The sequence below is a fragment of the Mastomys coucha genome, unplaced genomic scaffold (genome assembly GCF_008632895.1).
Source record: "Mastomys coucha isolate ucsf_1 unplaced genomic scaffold, UCSF_Mcou_1 pScaffold21, whole genome shotgun sequence".
Classification (NCBI taxonomy): Eukaryota; Metazoa; Chordata; class Mammalia; order Rodentia; family Muridae; genus Mastomys; species Mastomys coucha.
This window is the reverse complement of record NW_022196904.1, coordinates 42,813,396-42,837,118: the sequence shown is the minus strand read 5'-3', so window position 1 is coordinate 42,837,118 and position 23,723 is coordinate 42,813,396. Positions and strand designations below refer to the sequence as shown.

At 39.3% G+C, this 23,723-nt stretch overlaps 1 protein-coding gene across 4 annotated transcripts in view; it reads right to left on the bottom strand.

Annotated features, from left to right (window-relative positions):
• Gas2 (growth arrest specific 2) overlaps positions 1 to 23,723 on the bottom strand; it is a 133,049-nt gene that overhangs the window by 24,097 nt on the left and 85,229 nt on the right. For all 4 annotated transcript variants that reach the window (XM_031386799.1, XM_031386800.1, XM_031386801.1 and 1 more), the window contains one exon: positions 19,227 to 19,334. In XM_031386799.1, the coding sequence (XP_031242659.1) occupies positions 19,227 to 19,334 (108 nt within the window). The remainder of the gene's footprint in view (positions 1 to 19,226; positions 19,335 to 23,723) is intronic.

The window sequence follows — 23,723 nt, the reverse complement described above, 5'->3', positions numbered from 1 at the left end:
TTTTCTTTCTAGCATTTAAGATGGCATTGTAGTGATCTGTCAGCACATAGAAAACTATGCATAGCCAGAGGACCAATCTAGTCAACCATGTTGTATATAAAGTATTATTATAACATAGCTATGCTAACTGATTACATATTATAGTTAAACCAAGAGAATGGAGTAGCTGTGACAGAAACTATGTGCTGTAAGTTGTAAATCATTAAATCTAGACTCTTACCCTTTGCCATCCATCTGGGTGTTGTGTCTTTCTCCCACTCCTAGGACATGAAGGCATACCTTGTTCACTACCCTGTTCATGACACCCATGCCAGACACTTGGTAGGCACAGAATAGATGCAGGTTATGAAGAACTCGCAGACCTCATAAGAGAAAAATGTACTAACTTGTATGCAAAGCTCTCAACTCAGCCACACATCTGGAACTACTGCTTCTGGGCATGTGTGTAATGAACTCATGCTGAGAAATTTGTAAATGGCTGGAGAATACTCCAGAGAGGATTTTTGGCACAAGGTACAGTTTTAATATAAATGCCACAGGCTCACTGTGGGGCTTAGAGGGGGCAGAGCAGCACATTTTTTATAGCCCTGTTATGCTAAGCAAAAAGCATGCTAAATCACCAGGCAAACTGGGACTGCAGGATCTGGGAAACATCTGGAGAATAAGAAATTGGAGTCAGAAATGTCTGAAAACTTGTTGATAAGGAACACCACTCTGTGCTTTTTGTTAACTTATTTGACCTGGTCAACCGATACTACCCAGAGATTAAAAAAAATAGTAAAATAGTAACTACCATTAAAAAGTATAAAGATACCATTTTCTGGAATTCTTTTTTTAGTTTCAGTGAGTAGTCAGCAAATCAATTTTGTATAAAATTCTCACCAAAGTAACTCCTTATTCATAAACAGAAATCACAATCTACTAGAACCAGCCAGTTACAGCAACTGAGCAGATGGATGCAGGAGTGGCCAATGCCAGTATGTTATGTTTCAGCTATTGTTGAAGGTGCAAAGATGGCCTCAGTGGTTCATTTTAGATAAACTCCCTGGACTCAGTGTTTCCACATTCAAGAACTCTCATATTTAGGGGGAAAGCTGAACTTATGGGGCTCTGTCTGATGCCAATTATACTTGGTATTGCATACATGGGCAGGGGCATAAAAAGACAGAAGGACAAGCAGTTGGTTCCTTTGTTCCACCTGTTGGTCCTGGAGATTGAACTCAATTGGTCAGCTGAAACTCAGGTCATTATTCTTGGCAGCAAGCATGTATACCTGCTGAGCCATCTTGCTGGCCCCTATATATGGTACTTTGATCAGTAGAAGGTCTAGGGTAAGTGGCCACAGTCTTAATACACACATTACCAAGCCTAATATGGTTAGCTAACATTTCTCCAATCTCTACACTTATGGTTTCTTTTCTGCAATGTAACTAGACTGATGGACAATGTCATCTATTCATGTATATTTTTGATTCTAGAAATTTCTCTAAAATCTCTGTAAGATTTCAAGAGAAAGTCAGTGTTCTTATGGCAGAGTAATCTCTTTTTGACCCTTACCCCTCATCCTATGTATGTCTACCTGGCACTTCTACACTGGCCTCTCATCGGCTCTCCTCTTCTGTGTTCTGTGTTCAAGACTGCCCATCTACAGTCTTGATAACATCTGATCATATCTTTATTTTCTTTATTCCTTCTTCTCTGATCCTGATTTTTTTTTAAATATGTGACCTTTCCAACTCTGATGGGAATGTTTTCTCTATCCCGTGATAGCCATTTGCTTTTTTCTTGAGCATCTTTCTAGGTTTTATCTTTTTTCTAATGGCCTTTCTTGATGCTTGATAAAAGCTCTTCTGGGACACCCACCAGAAACCTAACCTCGAGAAATGCATCACATAAAATATTAATGAAGACACAGCTCAAGTTTAACTCTGGGATGTGATGCTGATGCCTCCCCCAAGAAAACATTGGCTCCTAAAGTCAATGTGCCAAATACCATCATAAGCACTGCCCCAAGTACTGCAACTGTGGGTCTGTAAGGTAAATATTAAGACATTATCCTATGAAATCATTCTCTTGTAATATTTCTTGTACTAACTATCTCATAATAAAATTGAAATTCATATTGTTATGAAAGCCATTCACTTAAAGAAAGTCAGAAAAATGTAAAGATAAACCACATCTGGTGGCTCACTAATTAGCAATCAGAGAATGCACTAGATATTTGAAGAATCATGTGAAGCACAGAAAATAGGCCATTAATGTGCTTAACAAAAATGTCTGGGCACCAAAACCTCAGAGATCAGGTCAATTCACTCTATATCAGCTCAATGGGAGGTCATTCCTCGAGTCCTACATAGATGTGCTAAATTCAGGGTGTCCAAACAGAAGGGATAAATGCTGAGACAGGGCACAGGATAGAAGCAGCATATAAGTGGAGTGAGTTCAATCTGTGGTAAGTGACTTAATATGAAGTACAGAAAATAGCAAAGTGGGCAGAGATATAAGGGAGGCACAGCAAGCCTTACACAGAAGCCTAAGAAGCTTAAGTGTCAAGCAACTCCAGAACATGGTGCAGTTGCCCACACAGGACAAGCTATAGTCTCCAGCTTCCAGGAAGAGGAAGAGTCAGGTGGCTGTTTCTATACAGACTTCTGCACAATTCATTTTATCCCTGGGCTTAAAGGTGTGATGTACCTTCTTATTCATGTTTACTGCCCACTGTGTAGTAAGGTCATGACATCATTCTCTGCAGCTTCAAGTTTAAACTAGAGAGAAAGCTAATCCAAAAAAGGGCCTCATTGACTGAAGACCTTTGAGTGTTAGAGGCCTACAAGACAGTCAATTCCTGAATCTCAACCCCTACATACTCTGGGCACTGCCTAGTGTCTAGGAAAGAATAGGAAACAGAAATGCTTGCAATTTTGACAACTTCCAGGAAAAAAGCACCAGGTTCATCATTCTGTATCTACGTTTAGACAGAACAATAGACGAGGAATCCATCCAGATGGGAATACACTCCTGAAACTTGTCAAGGTAGTCCTGTCCTATCATCTCCGGGGAAATGCAAGCAGAGGAGCAAAAACAAAGCAGACCTTGCACATTGCATCAGGCCCACCAAGGGGGTCCAAGCTCCCCACAGAGAGTTACCATGCTACCTATATTACAAACTTTCCATGAAAAATCCTGTTTCTAAGATCATATTCCTTGAAAGGTTTTCTTTAAAAGGGTTCCCTAAAATAGGAAACATCCTAAGGTTTCCATATCACTTTCTCATTTATTTAGTTCAACATACATACTGTTTAAAAAGATATATACACTCACACATACACTTATACACACATGCACAGATATATACACATACTGTACATTTGTGCACACAACCACATGTACATAGATATAGACAGCTAGGCATATACCCATGCTTATGCACAGACAGTCACACATGCATACATACATATGCACATGCACACCCATTAGTACATATGCACACATACACACAAAAGCATGTGTACACATACCCACACATGTGCACACACATGAGCAATATATATACATGGACAGCCACACAACCATGTATATGCACACGTATGCACTCATACATGTACACACATATGCACATGCACATACACATGCATACACACACACAGACACATATAGTAACCAAACAGGAATATGTGATGGATAAAATGATGCATTTAACTGTTTTCTCTAGAAATATGTATTTTCATAAAGTAGTTCTGAGATATACCAACCATCTCATAAAAAAAGAAATTAAAAATGTTTCTCTAAACTATATTATGCATTTTTGTGTAAGAAACAAAGGTCTTTCAAGTTTACTGCTCTTTTTAGATCATATTAATTTCTTAAAAAAAAATAAAATGAATCAGTTTATTCAAACTAGAATGTGTTTCTTTCTTAACCCTGTAAGCAACATACTAGTCAGGCCAGGGCATATGTGAGCTGGAGAAGCATGCACTAGAACTAAGAATGGTGCTGGAACAGAAATGTGACAAGTGCCACAAGATCATACACGTGTCAAACTACAAAAGGCCATTTTGTATGAAAGAAGAGAGTGGAAAATCCCAAAATAAGTGGTAATTCTTATTTCACAAATCTGTTACTTAAATGTTTATCAGGAAAGACTATTACAATATAATATAGTATACAGAAGCAAGTGTCAGTCTAATACTTCCAAATGATTTCAATAGTAAGGTCGATAAGGAACAGTATCTGAGTGTGGAGGTCTTACTAAGAAGACAAAAACATAGCCAATGTATTACCTTCCACATACCCACCGTATATCTTTAAATTTTTTATAAATATGGACAATCAAGGGGAAATAGTGTTCTATATTTTCTGAAATGATACATGACTCTCAACCCTGAATGCCCAGCTCCCCTTGTTTGGCTGGAGGTCAAAGCTCTACAGTGAAGGCAAAGGGAAGAGGTGCGCTCTAATCATCTAGGTAATTACCTTCGGTGTCTGCTTTGCTTTGGCTGTTGAGACATAGGCACAACTATGAAGACCCTACTGAAACAAGAAGATACAAGGTTCATAAAACACTCGCCACCTCCACTGCAGGTGGCGAACGAATGGACAGCACCTAAAAATACAAACTACTCCTTTGTGACAAGTGAAAAGAAAGCTTTTTGTTAGTTACAGTAAGAAGACTATCTGTTTAAATTCTGCAATGGAGGGATGTTTTATCACACTGGGATCCACAGTGGTTGAGAAGAAAGAGGCACACACCCTCTGGGAATTACACACTGTTGACTCTTGGTGTTTTGAATGGCAAAAGTTAGGATGATCCCTTTTCTGGAGTCCTGCTGTCTCCTGCTCAAAAACAAAGGAAGCAAATGAGGGAAGAATTTTCCTGGGGGACACCAGATGTAGGTCTCGGTTCTGTGTGAGATACACGACAGCTCAGAGGATTCCTAAAGGAAAAAGTCCTGGGAAAGTGTTAGATGAAGAACCCTGCCATCTTGGTCTGACTTTCCTGCCCCACCAGCTTAACCTCTAGTTCTCTGACAAGGCTCCACACCCCAAAGCTGTGTGTGTACACAGTTTTACCTTACGATCACACCATTCTGTTGTAATCAAAATGTATTTTGGAACAGTCCAAGATCATAAGGAGACATCTGTTCTATCTGAAGGGCAGTTCGGTAAAGAGTTCAATGGGAGTGGGAGTTGCAGTTTGCAGCCCAGACTTTTTGCATAAGCACAGTGTGGGTGGACAGCTGAGTCATCTCTGGGAAATGAGAGTTTCTCTTTCTATGACTGTATGAGTATAGCTGGAATTCTATTGGTTGGTTATTTGTCAAGGTCATCTCCCTTTGTATCTTAGAGTTTCCATCTTCAGTCTTCCCCCAGTGAAAATAGGCAGCTATATTACTCAGCAGATCCACCAGTGTTAGGCACCAGGCTCTCAAGAGCCTGCTCATGTCTTTGGGGCTAAGATGCCCTTGAAATTCAGGCTCCTCTGGAGTGCTAACTGAAGAATTATTCTGTTGTTATTGTTATAAGGCTCTGAGAAAATATATACAAGAAAATACATGATCTTCCTTAGCTACAAGCTTTGAGCAGGTGTTGCATAAACATCTGTAAGTGAAACTTTGGGACATGTGCATGGTTGTCCGTAGTACCTCCCTCTGCAAAGCTAAGTCCAGCCTACCCGAGAGATCTCAGGACAGGAGCAGTGCCATTCATCCTTTGTCCTTTCAGGTGGGGAGGCAAGGGGTCACTAATGAAACATATGCCCAAAGAAAGCCTGCATTTCCAGTAATCATCCAAAACTTCAAAGTACTAAGAATACTAAAAATGATTCCTTGGCTGGGTAGCAGCCATGACTGCCACATGTGTAGATGGAGATAACTTAGCATACTGTTTCTATCCAGGCTTTATGGCTGTGGTCTGGGACTCTGGAGACTTTCTGCCCACTGCGAAGCTTTCAAAACAAACTTAGAACCTGCTCTGCCCTTTACCTACTTTTCAGTGAAGCCTAAGAAATACTTAATTGTCTCTGCCCTTCATAGTCTATGAGAGTATATTTTAGGGGAAAAATGTGAATGACAACATTTAAACTGAGAGACAAAAACATGTTACCCGAAATGGCTGCTGGGAAAGAAAAGGAAACATTAAATGAGTTGGTTTAAAAAACAAGATCTGAAGAACTTTTTTCATGGCTGTGTCTCAAAACCAAGTCTACCTTAAATTCATGGTTCAGTTAAGCTTGTTTATATCACAAACTCTCCTGTGGAAATTCTAGGCTAGAAAACAGCATGTCTGTGGAATTGACAAGGGCTTAGCCAGTGTGCCGCTGCAGGATCATGAGCCTATGAGAGAAGCTAACTTACAGCAGCTCTCACCACCAAGGGAGCTATATTCAGGATGGATTCTTTAGGGTTGCCATTTATGGTCTTCTGAGGTGAAAGGGCACATATTATTTGCAATTTTTTGTTCAATTTTGTAATTTCAGGAATTTTATTTTAAGAGATTGCTGATCTATCATATGGAAAACTAAAGGTGAACTGTTGATTGTCAATCTGACTGGGTTTGGAAGCTCCCAGGAAATAACCCTGCACATCCATTTCTGTGATGGCACAGCCAGAGTTTTAACTGAGAAGACGGCCTGAATGTGGGTAGCAGTGTCCCACTGTGTGAGAAAGCACACTGATGGACTGAGTGTCGGAGAAAGGAGGCACTGGCCTGCCTTCCAGCACTCATTTCTTTGTGTATCCTGTCTAAAGCCACAGTGTGACCTACTGCTCCAGCCACCATGCCTCCATCACCATGGTGGCCTGTGCTCTTAAGCTGCAGCCAGAGCAAACCATTCCTTCCTTAAGTTGCTTTGTCCCGTATTTTGTCCCAAGGAGAAAAAAAAATACACTGATATCCACTCAAATTTTTATACATGGTCCTTCCCACAGTCTACAGCAGAGTTTCTCAACCTGTGGGGTCACTATCCCTTTCAGGGTTGACTGACCTTTTCACAGGGGTCACCTAAGACCAGCTAAAAACACAGATATTTACATTATGCTTCATAACAATAGCAAAATTACAGTTATGAAGTAGCACAAAAAAAAAAAGTAATGTTATAGCTGGAGGTCGCCATGACATGAGGGCCACTGCCTTTGGAAGGTTGAGAACCACTCAAGAGTTCCTAGATTATTCTTGCCTCTAACACAGTAGCAGGAAAATACTCTGCAATACGACTTTAAGTGGTTACCACCATGTACTAGTTACTGGCACAACTTGATATATTAATTCGTACAGTCAATGCTAAGAATGTTGGACTGTGCCACTCCAGGGAGCTGTACAGCAAGGCTGGTGATTTAAAGGAAAAAGGCAACTGCCTTCAGCACAAGATAATGCAATGTCACTGAGAAGCAGAAAGTAAAATGGTCAAGCATTAGAAGGAAATGTGAGACAAGAACTGAAGTGAGGAAGCCCTATAGACATGTGACTTTTCATCTCTAAAGACAACAGCACGGGATGAGCATACTGCTAATTACTACCGGTAATACTGTGGCACTGTCTCACACAGCCTGTTGGTGTGCACTAACTACAAGGCTCCAAGATGGCTCAGCGTGAAGGTGTTTCTTCATGGATCTGTCTGTGTTCTGTTTACGCAGCCTGAGCCCACAGGAGGAATACATTGGATTCATAAAAAAGGATATTCCCGCTTCTTTCCCCCACCTCAGGGTAGGCAAGTCTTCTCAAAAATTCAAGCAGGCAGAGCACTGCATGTAAGTGCGTCATTTGCTTCAGTCCCCTCCTTTCTCCACAGCTCACATTTAGACTAGCACAGCTGACTTAAACCCCAAACTGTTCTTATTGGGAAGACTGCAAGTAGACGGCAAATACCAACTTGTGATTTCCCCTTACAAGGTAGTGTTCATTTGGTTGTTTAAGGTAGATGTTTGAAAATTTTAAAGTATTTTCATCTTGAGGAAAACTTCAAAAAGAAAATTTATTATATAGATTGAAAACATGAATTTCAGATATTAAAATTTTTGTAATACTATTTAAACTGGATTTACTGCTTACTGGCTAGGCTACCTAAGCAAGGTCACTCTTAGCCGCCAGGGCATTGTATAAACTAATGAGCACACTGGCTTTTCTCAAGGACAAAATGGGATCAGTTGTAACCTAGTATCTGTGATAGGTCCTGTCAAAATAATATAACTTCTGCCACCATAGAAGGGTACTAAAACCGCTGAAGGAAGGTGTATAAGTCCTATCACAGTAAGATAGCCACTGCCACTGGAGCAATGCCACACCATGGAGGGATGCTACCATGGAGAGATGCCCCTCTGGAGGAGGGATGCTACAAGTACTGCAGGCAGATGCTGATTTCTAAGTTTTCTTTTCAGACATGTGCTTTAGAAGCACAAGTTGTTGTGTGGTAAATAAAGGCTAAGTTTGTCCTTAGTAATCGGTTCACTCTAGCCCTCTCTTCTAGTGTACAGAGGTGTAAAAGGGAACATGTCTGCTCTCCTTGAGAGAAGCCCTCCCCATGAAAACAGATGAATACATTTAATCTTTATGGAATGAAAGGCAATATTAAATTAAAATATACAATTGTTATAAACTGACAGCATTTCTATTTTTTCATTCAGATGATACCTTTTTGCTTTTGAGGGCTTTCAACCCACAGTATATATGTTAAAAAGAAAATCATTTAAGTTTGTGACTATATGATAACAACTCTCTTGCGGTTCTTCACTTTTATTCACCTTTGATTTATTTCTTTGGACTTCAAGGAGGACTGGCTATAAAATTCTGTTGGACAGAACACACAGGTAAAGGAACAGCAAATGGAAATGCTAGACATAAAATAGGGATTAGTTGCTAAAAGGGGCCAAGGGCTGAGTGGAAATATTCAAAATGATAATAACCTAAGGATAACCTTGCTGTAACAGCATGAAGAACAAATATGAGAACTGTGGCCTCTGATTCAGATACTATTTCGACAAAATCTTTGATACTCAGTAACTGTGTGATCCTCACAAAAAACTGGCCATCTGGTAACTATGTTCCCATATATTTTTTTTAATTTTTTAATTCTTTTTTTATTAGATATTTTCTTTATTTACATGTCATATGATTTCTCTTTCTCAGTTTCCCCTCTAAAAAAAAATAAATAAACCAAAAAACAACAACAAGAACAAACCCCTGTTCCCTCCCCCTTCTCCCTGCTTGCCACCCCACCCTCTCCTGCTTCCTGGCCCTGGCATTCCCCTACACTGGGGCACAGAACCTTCATAGGGCCAAGGGCCTCTCCTCCCGTTGATGACCGACTTGGCCATCCTCTACTATACACATGCTGCCAGAACAATCAGACCCCTCCATGTGCAGTCCTTGGTTGGTGGTTTAGTCCCTGGGAGCTCTGAGGGTACTAGTTAGTTCATATTGTTGTTCGTCCTAAGGGGCTGCAAACCATTCTGCTCCTTCGGTCCTTTCTCTAACTCCTTCATTGGGGACCCTGTACTCAGTCCAATGGATGACTGTGAGCCTCTACATCTGTATTAGTCAGGTACTGTCAGAGCCTCTCAGGAGACAGCTATATCAGGCTGGATTGTCCTTCCTTCAGTCTCTGCTCCCTAGTTAGTCTCTGAAACTCCTTCCATGGGTATTTTGTTCCCCCTTTTAAGAAGGAATGAAGTGTCCACATTTTGGTCTCCATGAGGATAACAGTTTCTGACTTAAAGAACTGTGTGTGCTGCAGGGTATGAACCAAAACAAGCACTTACACAATTAAGTAATATACAGAAAGTGGTTCCTGGACACTGTGTGTGTGTGTGTTTGTGTGTGTGTGCGCACGTGTGTAAACAGACAGAAGAGGAAACATTTTTTTTCACACAAAATTGTTGAAAATTGATTAAAATGCCAAATTATTGGACTAAATTATGAACTAATTTTACTTCTAATACATACACATATGTGAATGTGTAGGTATATATGCCCACCCTTGTGACATCTAAATACTCTTACCTGCTTTTTCCTGCAGGGAGGCTAAAGCAATACAGAAATTGGGAGGAAAGAGCATAAGCAAATAAAAAGATTAAGTAATCCTGGAGCTGAAGAGATGGCTTAACAGTTAAGAGCACATTGCTAAATAGCTGTAGGTGACAAATTGTTAGTTTTCAGCTCTATTATTTTTACTATTCATTATAGTTACATCTTAAGCCAAATGAGAAAAGGAAAAATGCTATGAACTCAGAGACTTTTTTAAATTTATAAGCTGTTCTTTCCAGCCTTGTGATAAATATTAAACTTCATTTTCCTTCCTTTTAAAGGTGGTCTAAAAGTGGATATAGTGTCAGGTTATAACCCTAGATAGTAACCTAGTTTGAATTTCCCACATTTGAAGGTTTTCAATCTCAAATAAAAGCCCAGCAGCTGAGTCCTTCCAGTGCAGGCATCTCCTTAATTCATTAGTTCTGCATTTTCCCACCACTTTCTCAGAAAGAAGTGGCCAACAAGTTTTACTATTGTGTTAAGTGTTACATTTTACCAGAGTGCAACTTGTACCATATTGTTAGCCCCAGTGAACATGGCTAAGTGACCAATCTAAATTCTTTAAAGGAGCAAACTCATTATCCAGAAGAATAAATTTTAAATGCTGAAGTCAAAGTACTACATTTATTTTTAGACGTTTTTGGTTCCTTTATTCTGAACTGACATTGCACTGAGACAAATGAACCAGAAATATATTCACAAATGTTCCTTTTTGTTCCCATGGATCTGAGCATTGTAGGCATGTTTTAGGGTTTTGCATACATAAATGGAAACAAGGCCTTAAAAAACAAGCATAACCTGTTATCGAGTTTTGAAAACGTAATCATCACTCTCACAAGTTTTCAAGTTGTATAGAGGGATACAAACATAGGTTTTTAGAGATCGGAGAATGGCTGCTCCTGTGATGCTCATGCTGAGACACATAGGGGCTTTCATCTCCTCCCTACTTATCCTCAACTCTGCATTTGTTACACAACAGCCCGGTTTTCATCACCAGGAGTGGTCTGCAATTTGAGTCTGGCTACTTGTTACTCGCAGTAAATCAATATGTGTCAAAACAGCAGCAAGACAGGTAATAGGACTCTCTCATTGGACCTCCAGCCTCAAAGTCCCAGAAGACTCTGCCAGGGTCTGTTACTATGGCAACGGTGTTAGGCGCCTCTCTGGCTTATCTAGCTGTATTGAGTTGATTTTCACCACACAGGCGTAATACTCTGAAGAAATTTTAGGGTGAAGAAAAAATTCAGAGTCAATAACAATATGTGTGATTTTTCTATTGATCTATGAAGACAGTTCTCAGAGGATGTCTCCACAAACCCCTCCTTGACCTCCAAGCTACTGTCATTGTCTTTTACTCAGGGTTGTCACGTATTCACATTTCTTAAGATAAGAAATGAAAGATGGGGAACTACGAGACTCTGCAGAATAGAAAAGCATGAAGTCTTACCAAAATACAGACATATGTTATGCAAATGTCTCCAAAGAAAATGGATAGACTTTAGAGTTTTCTGCTATTATCAATGGAAGACTCCACAAGATGATTCAGGCAACCAGAGAATTATCTTTGAGTTATACTAAGGCATTTGAACAGGTAATGGTATATCTTAAATTGCACAAAGCTCTAATTCATTTTGGCGATTGATAAGGACAACAGATTTTGAGTGTGCCATTTGGTTAACATCTGTAGTTATAGGAATTGTGACTAATGCAGGCACATTAGAGTGATCCCTGTTGTTCACACAGCTCAAACACACTTTGTTCTGAGTATTTTAAGGGAAAATAGCAGAGGGTGATTTATTATCATTGACCTTTAAATGTGTCATAAAATTGGATAGATATTTTTAAAAGGTTAATCTAGTTTGAAACAGAGTCTCACATTTCCTCACCTTCTGAACCTCCTGCCTCTACCTCCCTCCCAGGTACTATAATTACAGGTGTGCACCTTCTTCCCACTTTATAAACTACTTGCATTTGACAGCCATCACACTAGAGGGGGTTGGAATGGAATGTGCTCTTCCAGGAGTCTGGACTCGAATTTTATGGGCATAACACTTATTTGAAATAATCAGCACTCTTTTACCCACAGAAAAGATTGAAAACAATTTCCCAGCTCTATGAAAGAAGTAAATTTCTTAGACAAAGTATATAAAGTACTTGGAAAATTCCTAGCACAAATGGAACTAATTAAATTTCAGTTGTCTTTCCTACAGTTTCTCTATTTATTTCCTTGGATATCATTTTCAAACAAAACTAAGCACAGACTCAAAATATATTCTTTATTAGTAAGAGCCTTGAAATACATTTGTTTTAACTGTGGTAAACATATTGTAGGCAGATTGCATGTCAATACAATTCTCAGTTTAAAATAATTTAAAATTTTTGTTTCAATACATAGGGTCTTTTCTTGAATGTGCTTTCGTTAATTCTCCATCCAAGATGACATTCTAGGAAGGGTGGGGACCAACTCTATGGTTGAATATACTTGCAAATTGTCACCCAAGACATTCTCCCAAGAAGATGAAAGAATGCATACTGAATGCTCCGAGAAATTCCAGGTAAAGAAACTACTAGCAGTAAAATGTTAATACAAAAATTCATATGCCAGGGTTTATATCCCCGCCCCACCTCTCATCAGCTACTTACAAAGGTTTGAAAAATAAAGACATGGTTTCATTTTGTGCCCAGGTAAAATGTCACCAGGTTCCCTTTTACTCACAATCCTCCTGCCTCAGTCTCACCAACACTGGAACTACAAGCATGTGCTACCATCTTCAGATTCTCCAACTTTAAAAGTCACTCATGTCTTGTAGCTAAGCTTCTTTAACTTTAAAAGGGGAATGACAATAAGATGTTTCCTGATGTGGTAAGGAATTAAAGTAAGATATGTCAAGTGTTCACAGGAGGCTAACAGAATCAGCTATTAATATTTAGTCATTTAACAGGCTGGCTAAACTCTTTACTGTCAATCTCTAAAAATGTCTTGACCATTTTTGAGAATGGCTGTTGTTAGAATATACTTTGAACAGTCCAACTTTAGTGTGTTAGTTAGGGGAATGAGTTACGGTTAATTAAAAAAACCTCTTATGTATATGCTTACACTCCCTCAAAGCATAGGATGTCCTGTTTCCTTATTACACAATAGAAATATTGTGGTGGAAGATTGTATCCCACACATGGGTGCTCTACTGGCTCGACTGAAATAGCTTGTAACTACTTCATACACCAGCACCCCTTGTTCCCACCAACCTATTATCTTGGTGTAATTTCATGTTGCTAAGCTTTACAGGGATGGAACACCAAGTAGCTAAAACATTAGAGATACAAGCGACTGTAGGTACAGCTCACTAGTGGGATCTTCAGAGACTCAGAGAGAGAACGAATATTTGGAAGGTTCCTAGGATTAATCATCAACACAGTAAGAGACAATCAAAAAAAGAGAGGGGAGATGCAAACATATGCAGATAAGCCCAGGTATGAGTCTGAGGGTTTCTGTTGTCAATAGATTTGGAACCACCTAGGAGACACACTCCTGGGTATGACTGTGAGGGCATTCCCAGTGTGAGAAGAGCCAGGTAGAATGTGAGCAGTGCCGTCTGCTCTGTCAAAAGGCCCAGCCCATGCCACCCCTGCCACAATGGGTCATATACCCTTAGAATTTGAACCATAATTAATCCATTACATTGTTTTCTGCCAGGCATCAACAATGAAAACAACCAGAGAACAACATACCCCAAGAAAAATATGTAAGAAGTTTGAAACAAACCATAGAGTCCTTCCTGGCCTAAGTAATAGCAACAGAAATGCAGTACAGTTGCTTACTCTTATCTAGTAGAGGGAAACTAAAGGAAAAAGAAATCCATGAAAATGAACAATCAGCTAGTTAAATATCAACCTTCAAGGGACTTTTAATTATTCCTAAACTTATAGTTGCATCAGTTGACTGAATTCTCTTAGATCATATTTTATTCATCTTCCTCATAAAATATAAAGAAGAAAAAATTTCATAATTACTTGTTCTCAGCAACTAAAATCTACTTTCAATTCAGTCTTACTATTCTATTCACATTTTATTCATATGTTATTTCTACATAAACTATTTCCTATAACTGAAAAGTTTATTTCTTACCTGACTGTGTATACAAGCATCCCCCTAGTATAGTTGTCTTTAAAATTGTCATTCCTGGAGGCTAGAGAGATGGCTCAGCAATTAAGAGACTGCTGCTCTTTGAGAGGACCCAGGTTCAATTCCCAGTACCTGTATGGTTGTTTGACCTGAATCTTAGAGGTTTTGTTTCACTCTGAGGTGAAAGAATCTGCATTCTATCAGGTTCCCATTATGTTAATGTGGCTCACCTGGGGGCGCATTTCAAGTCTCAGGAAGACTGCACACTAGTCCCCTGATTGGGAGGTCTGATGTCCCTTCTCACGAGCTTATACAGATTAGTGCTGCAGATGAGTTTTCAATATGGGAGGCCACACTGGACAGCAGGTGAAGGAAGGAAAAAGAATATGAAGGAATGCAGGCAGCATCCAGGAGCCTTCACTTTGCATTTCAGTGAAGCATTGTCTGGCTGACTGGAAATATTAACAACTCTGTTGCTGCAGAAATTGTTAAAGAGATTTTTTTTTTGTCCTGACCCCCTAAATTCTGAAATAAATGAGAAATTTATGTTGGGTGACAGTAGGTTTCTACCTTCAGAATAGATGCCAAGCTGCTTTTAATGGAAAAAGCAAAAAAATCCCCAAAATTTGTTTTTGAAAATACCATGTGTATATGATATGTTGTGAACATAAGTATACATGTTCTAGTGTATGACCACGAGTGCACAAATGGCACAGTGAATATGCAGGGGTTACAGAAAAACCACCGTGCTCTATCTTTGCCTTCTGCCTTCTTGAACGCAGATTTTCTTTTGTATACTGCTGCTGCCTAAGCAGGCTAGGAAGCCTGCAAGCACCCAGGAATTCTTGTCTCCACCAGCTGAGGTCATAGGAAGGTGACAATGAGTTCAGTTTTACCAGGGTTCAGATGAACCCAGGTCCCCATGCTTGTGTGGCAAGTGCTTTATTCAGTAAACCAACACCCCAGTCCCACTCGCCAAAGCAGCCCCATGGTTGTGTTCATGAAACATACAGGGGAAAATCTGGTTTGGCGAAACTGTGGTATACCAGATAGAGATCTTTTTTTTTTTTTAATTTGGGGGATGATTACTAAGATATAGACAAAAATCAGAGTCAAAAAATTATAGAGATTTGTTCCCTATATCACAGGTTTTATTATATTTGGGTAGAGACCAATGCAGTCCCTCTAGACGCACGCACATATGAACATATGTCTACATAAGCATCTGGTAGCATGTATTTAAATCTGTCTTAATTGTATGCTCTCTTCTAGAAACTCACAGATAATATATACATGTAGTAGAGAACCTCTATAAGATATCTTCCTGGATCTTTTTCTGAATGCCACACATATTCTTATTTATCTTTTAAAAAAAATAGTTAGATATTATTGTTTTTCTTTCAATGTACAAAGAGAAAATATGCTCATGTACATATACAATCACAAAATGCTACCACTGAAGTCTTACTGAACCAGACATATAGTCTTTATTTGTCTTGTATGTAGGACTCTCTGTGGGCTAATTCTATCTGAGCCTGTGTTTTTATCACTGTGTTATCTTTAAGATTGAAGTCCAATGTTTTAAATCACCTTAAATAATTCTTCATAGTTCTTTGAAGTCAACAGGCTCATTAAGTCCTTAGGGAAACAAGGCATCTCTTACAACGGATGGATAATTGAGGATGAAGCCTGAGATAGCATATGTTTCACTGTCTGTATATTGTACATAGTAGTATTCAAGAATATATCAAAAAAGACAAAGCTATATTCAATAGCTTCAGGAGGCATGATAAATTTAATTTTAAGTTTAAAATTTAAAATATGTTGATACAAAAGAATGCAATTAAGCCACTAGAGTGGCTACCCACCTTCTATATATACAGATTCCACTACCACCACTTGCTCTTTAATTCAAGTGTTCAGAAATCTATAATTAAAGCATTACCTCCTACAATCTTAAGGTCAACACCACTGAATTTCTGAATAATCCCTACCATTTCCACACACATTACAGCACAATGAGAATCCACTATAAAGGGCCCAGCCAGCCAAAGACCTAACACATCAGTCAAAGCACATGTGTATCAGCGGGCTATATTTAGTCTACTTATCCAACATAGGGAGAAAGTAGAGAAGTGTGCAATATGGTTGCACGTGGGGTGCCTCAAATTTCAATTAGTAAGTCTCTACCAAGACAAGAAGATGTTGTCTCAGATTCCTATCACTCTATCAGGGTGGACATAGACTCACAGGATAAATGTGCCTCTGTGCAGTGGGTAGCAGTTACTGCAGAGAATTGGTCAATGTGCAGACAGTACCTGTGCAGTGCTGTGGTTACATAGTAAGTCTCTGCATCACAATCCTTGATGCCAAAGCACAGGAAGCATCATCGAAAGGGGGTAGAAAGATTGTAAGGTAGAGAAGACTGCTGTGAATAGTGTCTATTGGATACTTCATGGCCACTGAACTCCAGTCATGGATACAGAACATGCACTCACTACTTGCACAAGATCAAGCCACTTAATAAGCCAGCATGGATGAGGGAGAGGAGCTGAGGAGCTTTGGGTAGCTGATGGATAGTAAGAGGGAGACTCAGTTACTTTTACTCTTGGTAAGTAGATCATGCTCCACTGATGGCCCCACACTCATGTCTAACAGGCACAATTACTCTGACCCAATGGGTTGATAGAAACAATATGTGAAATTCAGAGGGAGAGTATAGGAGAGTAGTTCAAATGAGAGGACGGTGGATATAATGTATACATGAAGTACTTAAGAATAAAAAAATTATTAAAAATATCTCTGAACATGTATTCATGACACTGAGTTTTGTGAAAGAATTTCTTTCATAGTTTAAGCAATGCTACAAAATTTTCTTCAATCTGAACTTTAACAAATCGCATGAAACATTTTATAAGAGAGAAGAATCCCATAAGTGCAAGACTTGTGGTGACGTCTCACTAAAAACTGTTGTGAGCATGTTCTAACAGCCTGTTGTTGCACCCTACTGCCAGGCAGTGAGCAACCTCCCTGTGGTTCATGATTTTACAGGCTTGCCTGAGTGTGCGAAAGTAAGTAAACACACTGTCACCGGGAACATGATGATTTCACTCACAATAAAATATTAATTCTTCTATAAAGTGGAATAAAATTAGCAGAAAGAAAACAGTTCCTGAAAAGAAAAATGGACCATCAAAACTAGCAAACCTAACTACTATAAACTCTTATGCTGGCCATAAAATAGGATATTGAAGTCTTTGACAAATGAACAGACATGAAAACCAGACACACAATTAACTATGCATACTGCATTCTTTTGCCTGTAGATCCTAGGTGACATCTGAGGAAACAGCATCCAAGTTATTAACATCTCTATCACGGAAATAAAAGGCTGTTTCATATGGCCCTTTGTTTTGACTGTAGGCTCTGGGGTCTCATATTCTAATGGAAGCTGATTCTCAACTGAGCAATTAGCCTGGTAAAATGTTAATGCATCCACAGAGACTATAGCCATAGTTATTTAACATGGTGATGTGAAAACAGGCTGCTGAGCTTTAAACATTCCTGTTTTCTTTGCAACAAAGAACAAGGCAACAATAGCAACCTGGGTGCCTGGACCCAGGGTGATTCACAAACCTCTAATGCTGGTCAGCTTTTTATAACATTCTGAATCAGAAAAGCTATTATTAGCTGGATTTGTTTATATCAAGTAAACACTGCCCTAGAATCAGAAAATACATCTAAAATGATTGATAAGGTTTAAGATCAAATTAAGATAACTATTTCTTTCTCTGGGTTGCAGATTCTTTTTTTTTTAAGATTTATTTATTTTATTTACATGAGTACACTGTAGCTGTCTTCAGACACACACCAGAAATGGGCATCGGATCCCATTACAGACGGTTGTGAGCCACCATGTGGTTGCTGGGAATTGAACTCAGGACCTCTGGAAGAGCAGTTGGTGCTCTTAACTGCTGAGTCAGCTCTCCAGACCACCATGTTGCAGCTTCTTAAGGAGACCTGTTGTATTACTGTTTCTGTTATAAGTTGACAAGAGTAAAAGTTTCACACTGACAAGCTTCCTCAGTTGAGAATCAGCCTTCCTTACAATATGAGAGGCCAGAGCCTACAGTCAACACTCTGATAAGAATTTGCTATCCCTGACTCTTACTCCATGCATTCCTTAAGATGCTTCAGTACTACAACACAACCAAAATGTTTTTAACATGCTCAGATGAGAAGCGAGTAGAGCATACTTTCTTTAGAAAGAGGCCAAAAGGACACAGAAAAAAAAGGACTTCTCTGAACCAAAGCTTTCTGGGGGTATATATGATATGTAGTTATATTTTCATTTTTTAAAGAATGTTTGGCCTTAGCAAATATCCCAGCTTGTTTTGAGAGTCCTAACTCTCCTGACAGCTAGCAAAGCAGATTCTGAGTAAAAAGCTAAGAGTTCAGCCTTACAGAATCCCTTTCAGCCCCTGGGGAATCTGATGGTTTAAGCTGGGGCATTTTCCCTCTTCTAACTCCTAAAACTTGGTGGGAACAGCTCTAGCCACTGTTATGCTAGGATTAGGGAGGTAATTTTTGTGGGGTTTTGGTGTTGGGGATCAAACCTAGAACCCCAAAATTCAAAGCAAGCCTCCTCGTAACTGCTCTATCTCCAATTCCCTAGAGAGTTTTCAATCTTATTGCATTGGTCCCTAATCCAGACCTGTGGAAAACCCATGCTGAATTAATCTGATAACCTGCCAAGACGTAATAGGATGGTGATTTCTTTCTTCACTGTGATATATGGAAGGTCCTGGAAGGGCACGTTTTCATTCCATTCTACCGAAATGAAAGGAGTACAGGAAACATAAATGGCAACCCTTTCCCATGGGAGTGGTACTCCTCTATGTATAAAGATATGCTCTGTTCACCCAGCCTTCAGTAGCACATTATCATGTCTACTGCTCTGCATACGTTTAGTGACACCAGTGGGTGTTCCTGAATAGCCATATGTCATACTTCTCTTGACCTTTTCTCTGACTCATGTTCACAAAAATGCTTATGTAGATGAGAAGGGGGGAAAGGACTTTACCCTGATGAAGAGGATCTTCTCTCCCACTCGGTATCGACCTTGAGAGAGCCGCTCCACACAGAACTTGGTTGGGCACTTACAGGGAGGATCTTCAGAGATTCTTTTTACCTGAAATAGAGGAGCATAATCATTGGCCCCAATAAAGTCGCATGTGATTATCCTCCAAGAGCTCAATCATGGCTGAAGTGTTAATCATTTAGACTTGTTCTATATCAGAAATGATATGAGCATAGGAACTTTTGCTGAAATGTGAAGATCAGGGTCTGGAAGCATCTTCTGAGTCTCTGAGCATTCAGCTGATGATGACAGTAATGAAGAGGGAGAATGAGGTCAGCTGGCATGGTAACAGACATGAGCTGGAGATCCAGAAAGATAGTATGTGTGGGGTCCATACAGCAAAGATATTAAGAACTAAAATAAAGCATGCATAGGCTAACCACACTGAAAGCTAGGGCAAATGCACACAACAGAAGGTTTCTTCAATATAATCCCACTATTACCAATCTAATTTTGAAATAAATGAAGTACAAATTAATTTTTTGAAACTTTTTTCTTGTTTGAAATTCTAAGGTTTTCCTCTGAGATTTCACCAACATATTCCTCAGACTCATCCATATTTTACATCATCTTAGGTAGTATATATAGTATTAGCTGACATATAAAATGAAAAACTAAAACATGACTCTGATTAATGTTCTCCTGGAGTTCTCATAGGCATGCCTATGAATACTGTAAATCATTAAGAACAGCTTTAGAAAATTCATTTGTTTTCATAATCAATGAAACTTCTGGAATGTTTTGAAATGAAAAAGTTCTTTGAGACAATCCAGAGTAACCCAATATCTCATATATTCAGTATTAATACTAATTATTTGAATTAATCTCTTGTTAGTAGCTACCATTTTATATAAATAAGATTAATTCAACAGATATGAAAGGGTGGCACTTACAGTTGGCCATGAAGAAATTCAGCCATTGTTATTTATTTTTTTATTTACTGTGTGTTTACATGTGTGTCAGTGTAGACATACACATATGGGTTGAAATACACACATGTTCATGTATGTGTATAGATGTATATGTGTAAAAGGCCACTAGGTGATCTCTTCTCTCTCTCTCTACCTTATTCCTTGAGATTGAGTCTCTCACTTAACCTGGAGCTATGCTAGTGACTAGTAGGCCTCAATAAAGCAAACAGCAATAACATTATTTTGAAAGAACTAACTTCACAACACTCATGTCCATCTATGTCTTTCCAATGCTAAATTTTACATTGATACAGTCCTAAGATTCTGGGTCATTACTGTGATGGCAGCCTAATGAATCAATATTGATCAACCTTAGCATCACCTTGTTGGGTTTAGTTCCTTAAAGGCTAAGATAATATTTTATATCATATTAAACCCTAGACATAAAGCATATCACCCTAATGGAACAGTAAACAGTTTAACAGATGCACTCTGGACACATGCATAGCCATACTAACCAGGGCATGGATCCTCCAGGACACAAAGGGAGATCACTGGGGCAGAGGAGGCCTGGATCTAGATAGCCTTAGAGACAACGTTCACTGAACAGTAACGGAACATCTATCATTCCATTAGTAACCAGGCCATGAATTTGAAATCTGAGTTGTTGCCATCTTGTTATGATAAGACTAAGGCAAATGGCATGCATAATGGGAAGCGGTGATATAAACCCTTACAAAACATGAGCTAGCCATGAGCTCATAGAACACAAAATTTGCTGGCTCACTGTTTTGTTTTTCTGTGCATACCTCTCCCTACAGATGTTTGTAAGATGTAGCAGATACACACAGCATCCTTACCATTACTCTAAGGGTGGTGAGGAGAAGAGAGAAGAGAGCTACAACACAGGGATGAGGTCTTTGTCACATCGGAGCCCAGAGAACAACAAAGCTCAAAACCCAAGGCATCACAACTTATTGAGAAAATTTGATACTGAGAAAGGAAAACCCTGGAACTGTTGGAAAACAAACCCAACTTTTAGGATGCTCAGAAAAAAAATACAAAACCTCTTTGCATCAAATAAACAAGAGAAGCATTTTCTCAAGTGGCCTGCCCTTTCTTCATGCCTTCCTTTCTACAAAAATAGACTTGGTGGTGGTGGTGGTGGTTGTTGTTGTTTTAAATCAAGTTTTTTTTTCATATGTGTCAAGGACAGAAGCAAAATTAGAAGAGAACAGGCCAGTCTAGGAGCAGTGGAATACATAGTTAACTATGAATGATGACAGTCCTGCTTCTCACATTACCATGAGGTAATTCTGTCTGCCAGGTGCTCTGCTCTTGGCTAGGAACTCAGCCAGTTTGGGGATAAAATGAGATTTCAAGAGGGACCTGGTTACTCAGAATTATATTATCTCTCATCCCCAGACTGAGGAAGTTGATGAAGAGAAGGGAGAGCTACTTCTTAGAGCAGCATTTAACACCCTGTGAGAACAAGCTCAACACAACGGAATGAAAAGAGGAGCAGGAGCATTCAGGCCGACCTCAAAGCCTATCGCAGCATAATCGCTCCACCAGGGCATAGGGAAGAAAGCAATCTGAATGGACACCACTGTGTTTCCTCTGAGAGATCTTGATTAAGGAAGGGGGGCTTTATTGTCCACATAAAAGGTCACCTATTTCCCTGCGGTTCCCGTAAGAATCAGACAAGAAAATGTGAGCAAATAAAGGTGGCTTCAGTCCTGGCTCTTTCTGAAGTCGTCCGCTGGAATACGATCATCTTGGCATGGCTTCCCTTTCTTTCTTAGTCTTCTCTGCTTCTGTTTCCTTTGCCTCCTCCTTTCACTCTTCCATACCCTCATCTTTCCTTCCTTTTTGGAGAATACAATAAATGTGTTCAAAATAACCCAGTGCTAACTATACACAGAAACTTAGGGAATCACTCTTTTTTTTTTTCTTAAATTCTTCTTCTTGTTCTTTTTTGTAGTACATTTATTGGGTTACATTGAGTTCAGTTCCAAACGGCTATGTGTACCTGGTATGTGACAAAGTGCTTGTAATGCTAGCTCTTTCCTTTTTACCTTTGATACATGGGTCTGGTTTAAACCACTAATGAGGTTCAGATTACTTTCCTTTTTGTCCCACTGTCCCTGAGATAAAATACTTTAGTGAAAAACCATTAATGCAAAAAATCCAATACAGTTCACAAGACTGAAGAATGAAGGAGACCTGTATATTTGAGAAATTCCAGGTCAATTAGGTCTTTTGAGGGAGCTCAGCACAACCTGCATGATGTTGGCAAGCTTTGTGAATGCTAGGCAGAGAAAGTAATACTTTGTATTTCTCACTCTAGCCAAATCTTTCCCCACAGGCATTGTGGTAGTAGTGTTTCTTTAAGCATTCTATGAGAAATGTTTAAAATCTAAAGATTTTATAGGACACAAGGGTTCTAACTGGTAAGAGGCAGATATGTCTACTTTGCACACTAAATGTGTCCACTAATGCACATTCCTCCATTAAACCAAGAGTTATACTCTCCTAACTCACAGAGCTTTGAGCTGGAAGAACAGACCTTAGAGCTATAGCAGCTTGAGGACCCTGCTGTCTAGGCTCTCTATATGACTGGTGGTGGTAATTGTGGTTGTTGTTTTGTTCTGAATTGGAATATTGGTAAAATAGCTTCTAATCCCTCTCAGGGTTACTCTACACCTTGGGGTTCTCTTTGTATCTTTCCTCTTCCCAAAGATGAAGAATGGGCTAGGCTTGAGACAGGCTCCTAAAGACATGGGAGCCTTCTTGCTCCCTCACCCTGGTTCTGGCAAATGGGCTCAAATGGCAGCACCTCTTCCATTTCTAACAGGACAGAAGAGCACACATGGTATATGGTTTAGAAGAAATGACTGAACACAAATGACAAACTTTCACACTGGACATCAATAGCAGGGAGCTGGGGAGATGTAGACTTATTCTTGAGTGTGAAAATCAGACTGTGCCTTGGGAGGAATGGACACTTAGGCCTCCCTCATTCACAACCACTTCATTGCACACTTACAAATACTTTAGACAACAGTAAGTAAGATGTAACATTTACATAAGGTGAGAAATGCCAATAAAAATTTCATGTGTGGGATGAGGAATCAGCTGAGTGGGTAAAATGCTGGTAATACAGATATGAAAATCTGAATTTGGATCCTCGGTAGCCATGTCAATTAAAAAAAAGAATCAGATAAGCCCATACACTGTAAACCCATACACTGAAGGATATACATAGGAGGATCCTTGAAGCTCTCTGGCCAGTTAATTAGCCTAGAACTCTGGGTTCTTGGCTCTGTAAAACACCACCACCACCATAAGGTAAAGAGATAAACAGAGAAATACCAGTGTAGGCCTCTAGCCTCTGTGTGTATGAGCACACTAGCACAAGCACCTCCACAGGTACACAAACACACAATCTTCTATGGAAGTTAACACAACGTAAATATTGAAAAAGTTAAAATATATTTAAACGTGCATTCAAAAGAAAAGTAACAAG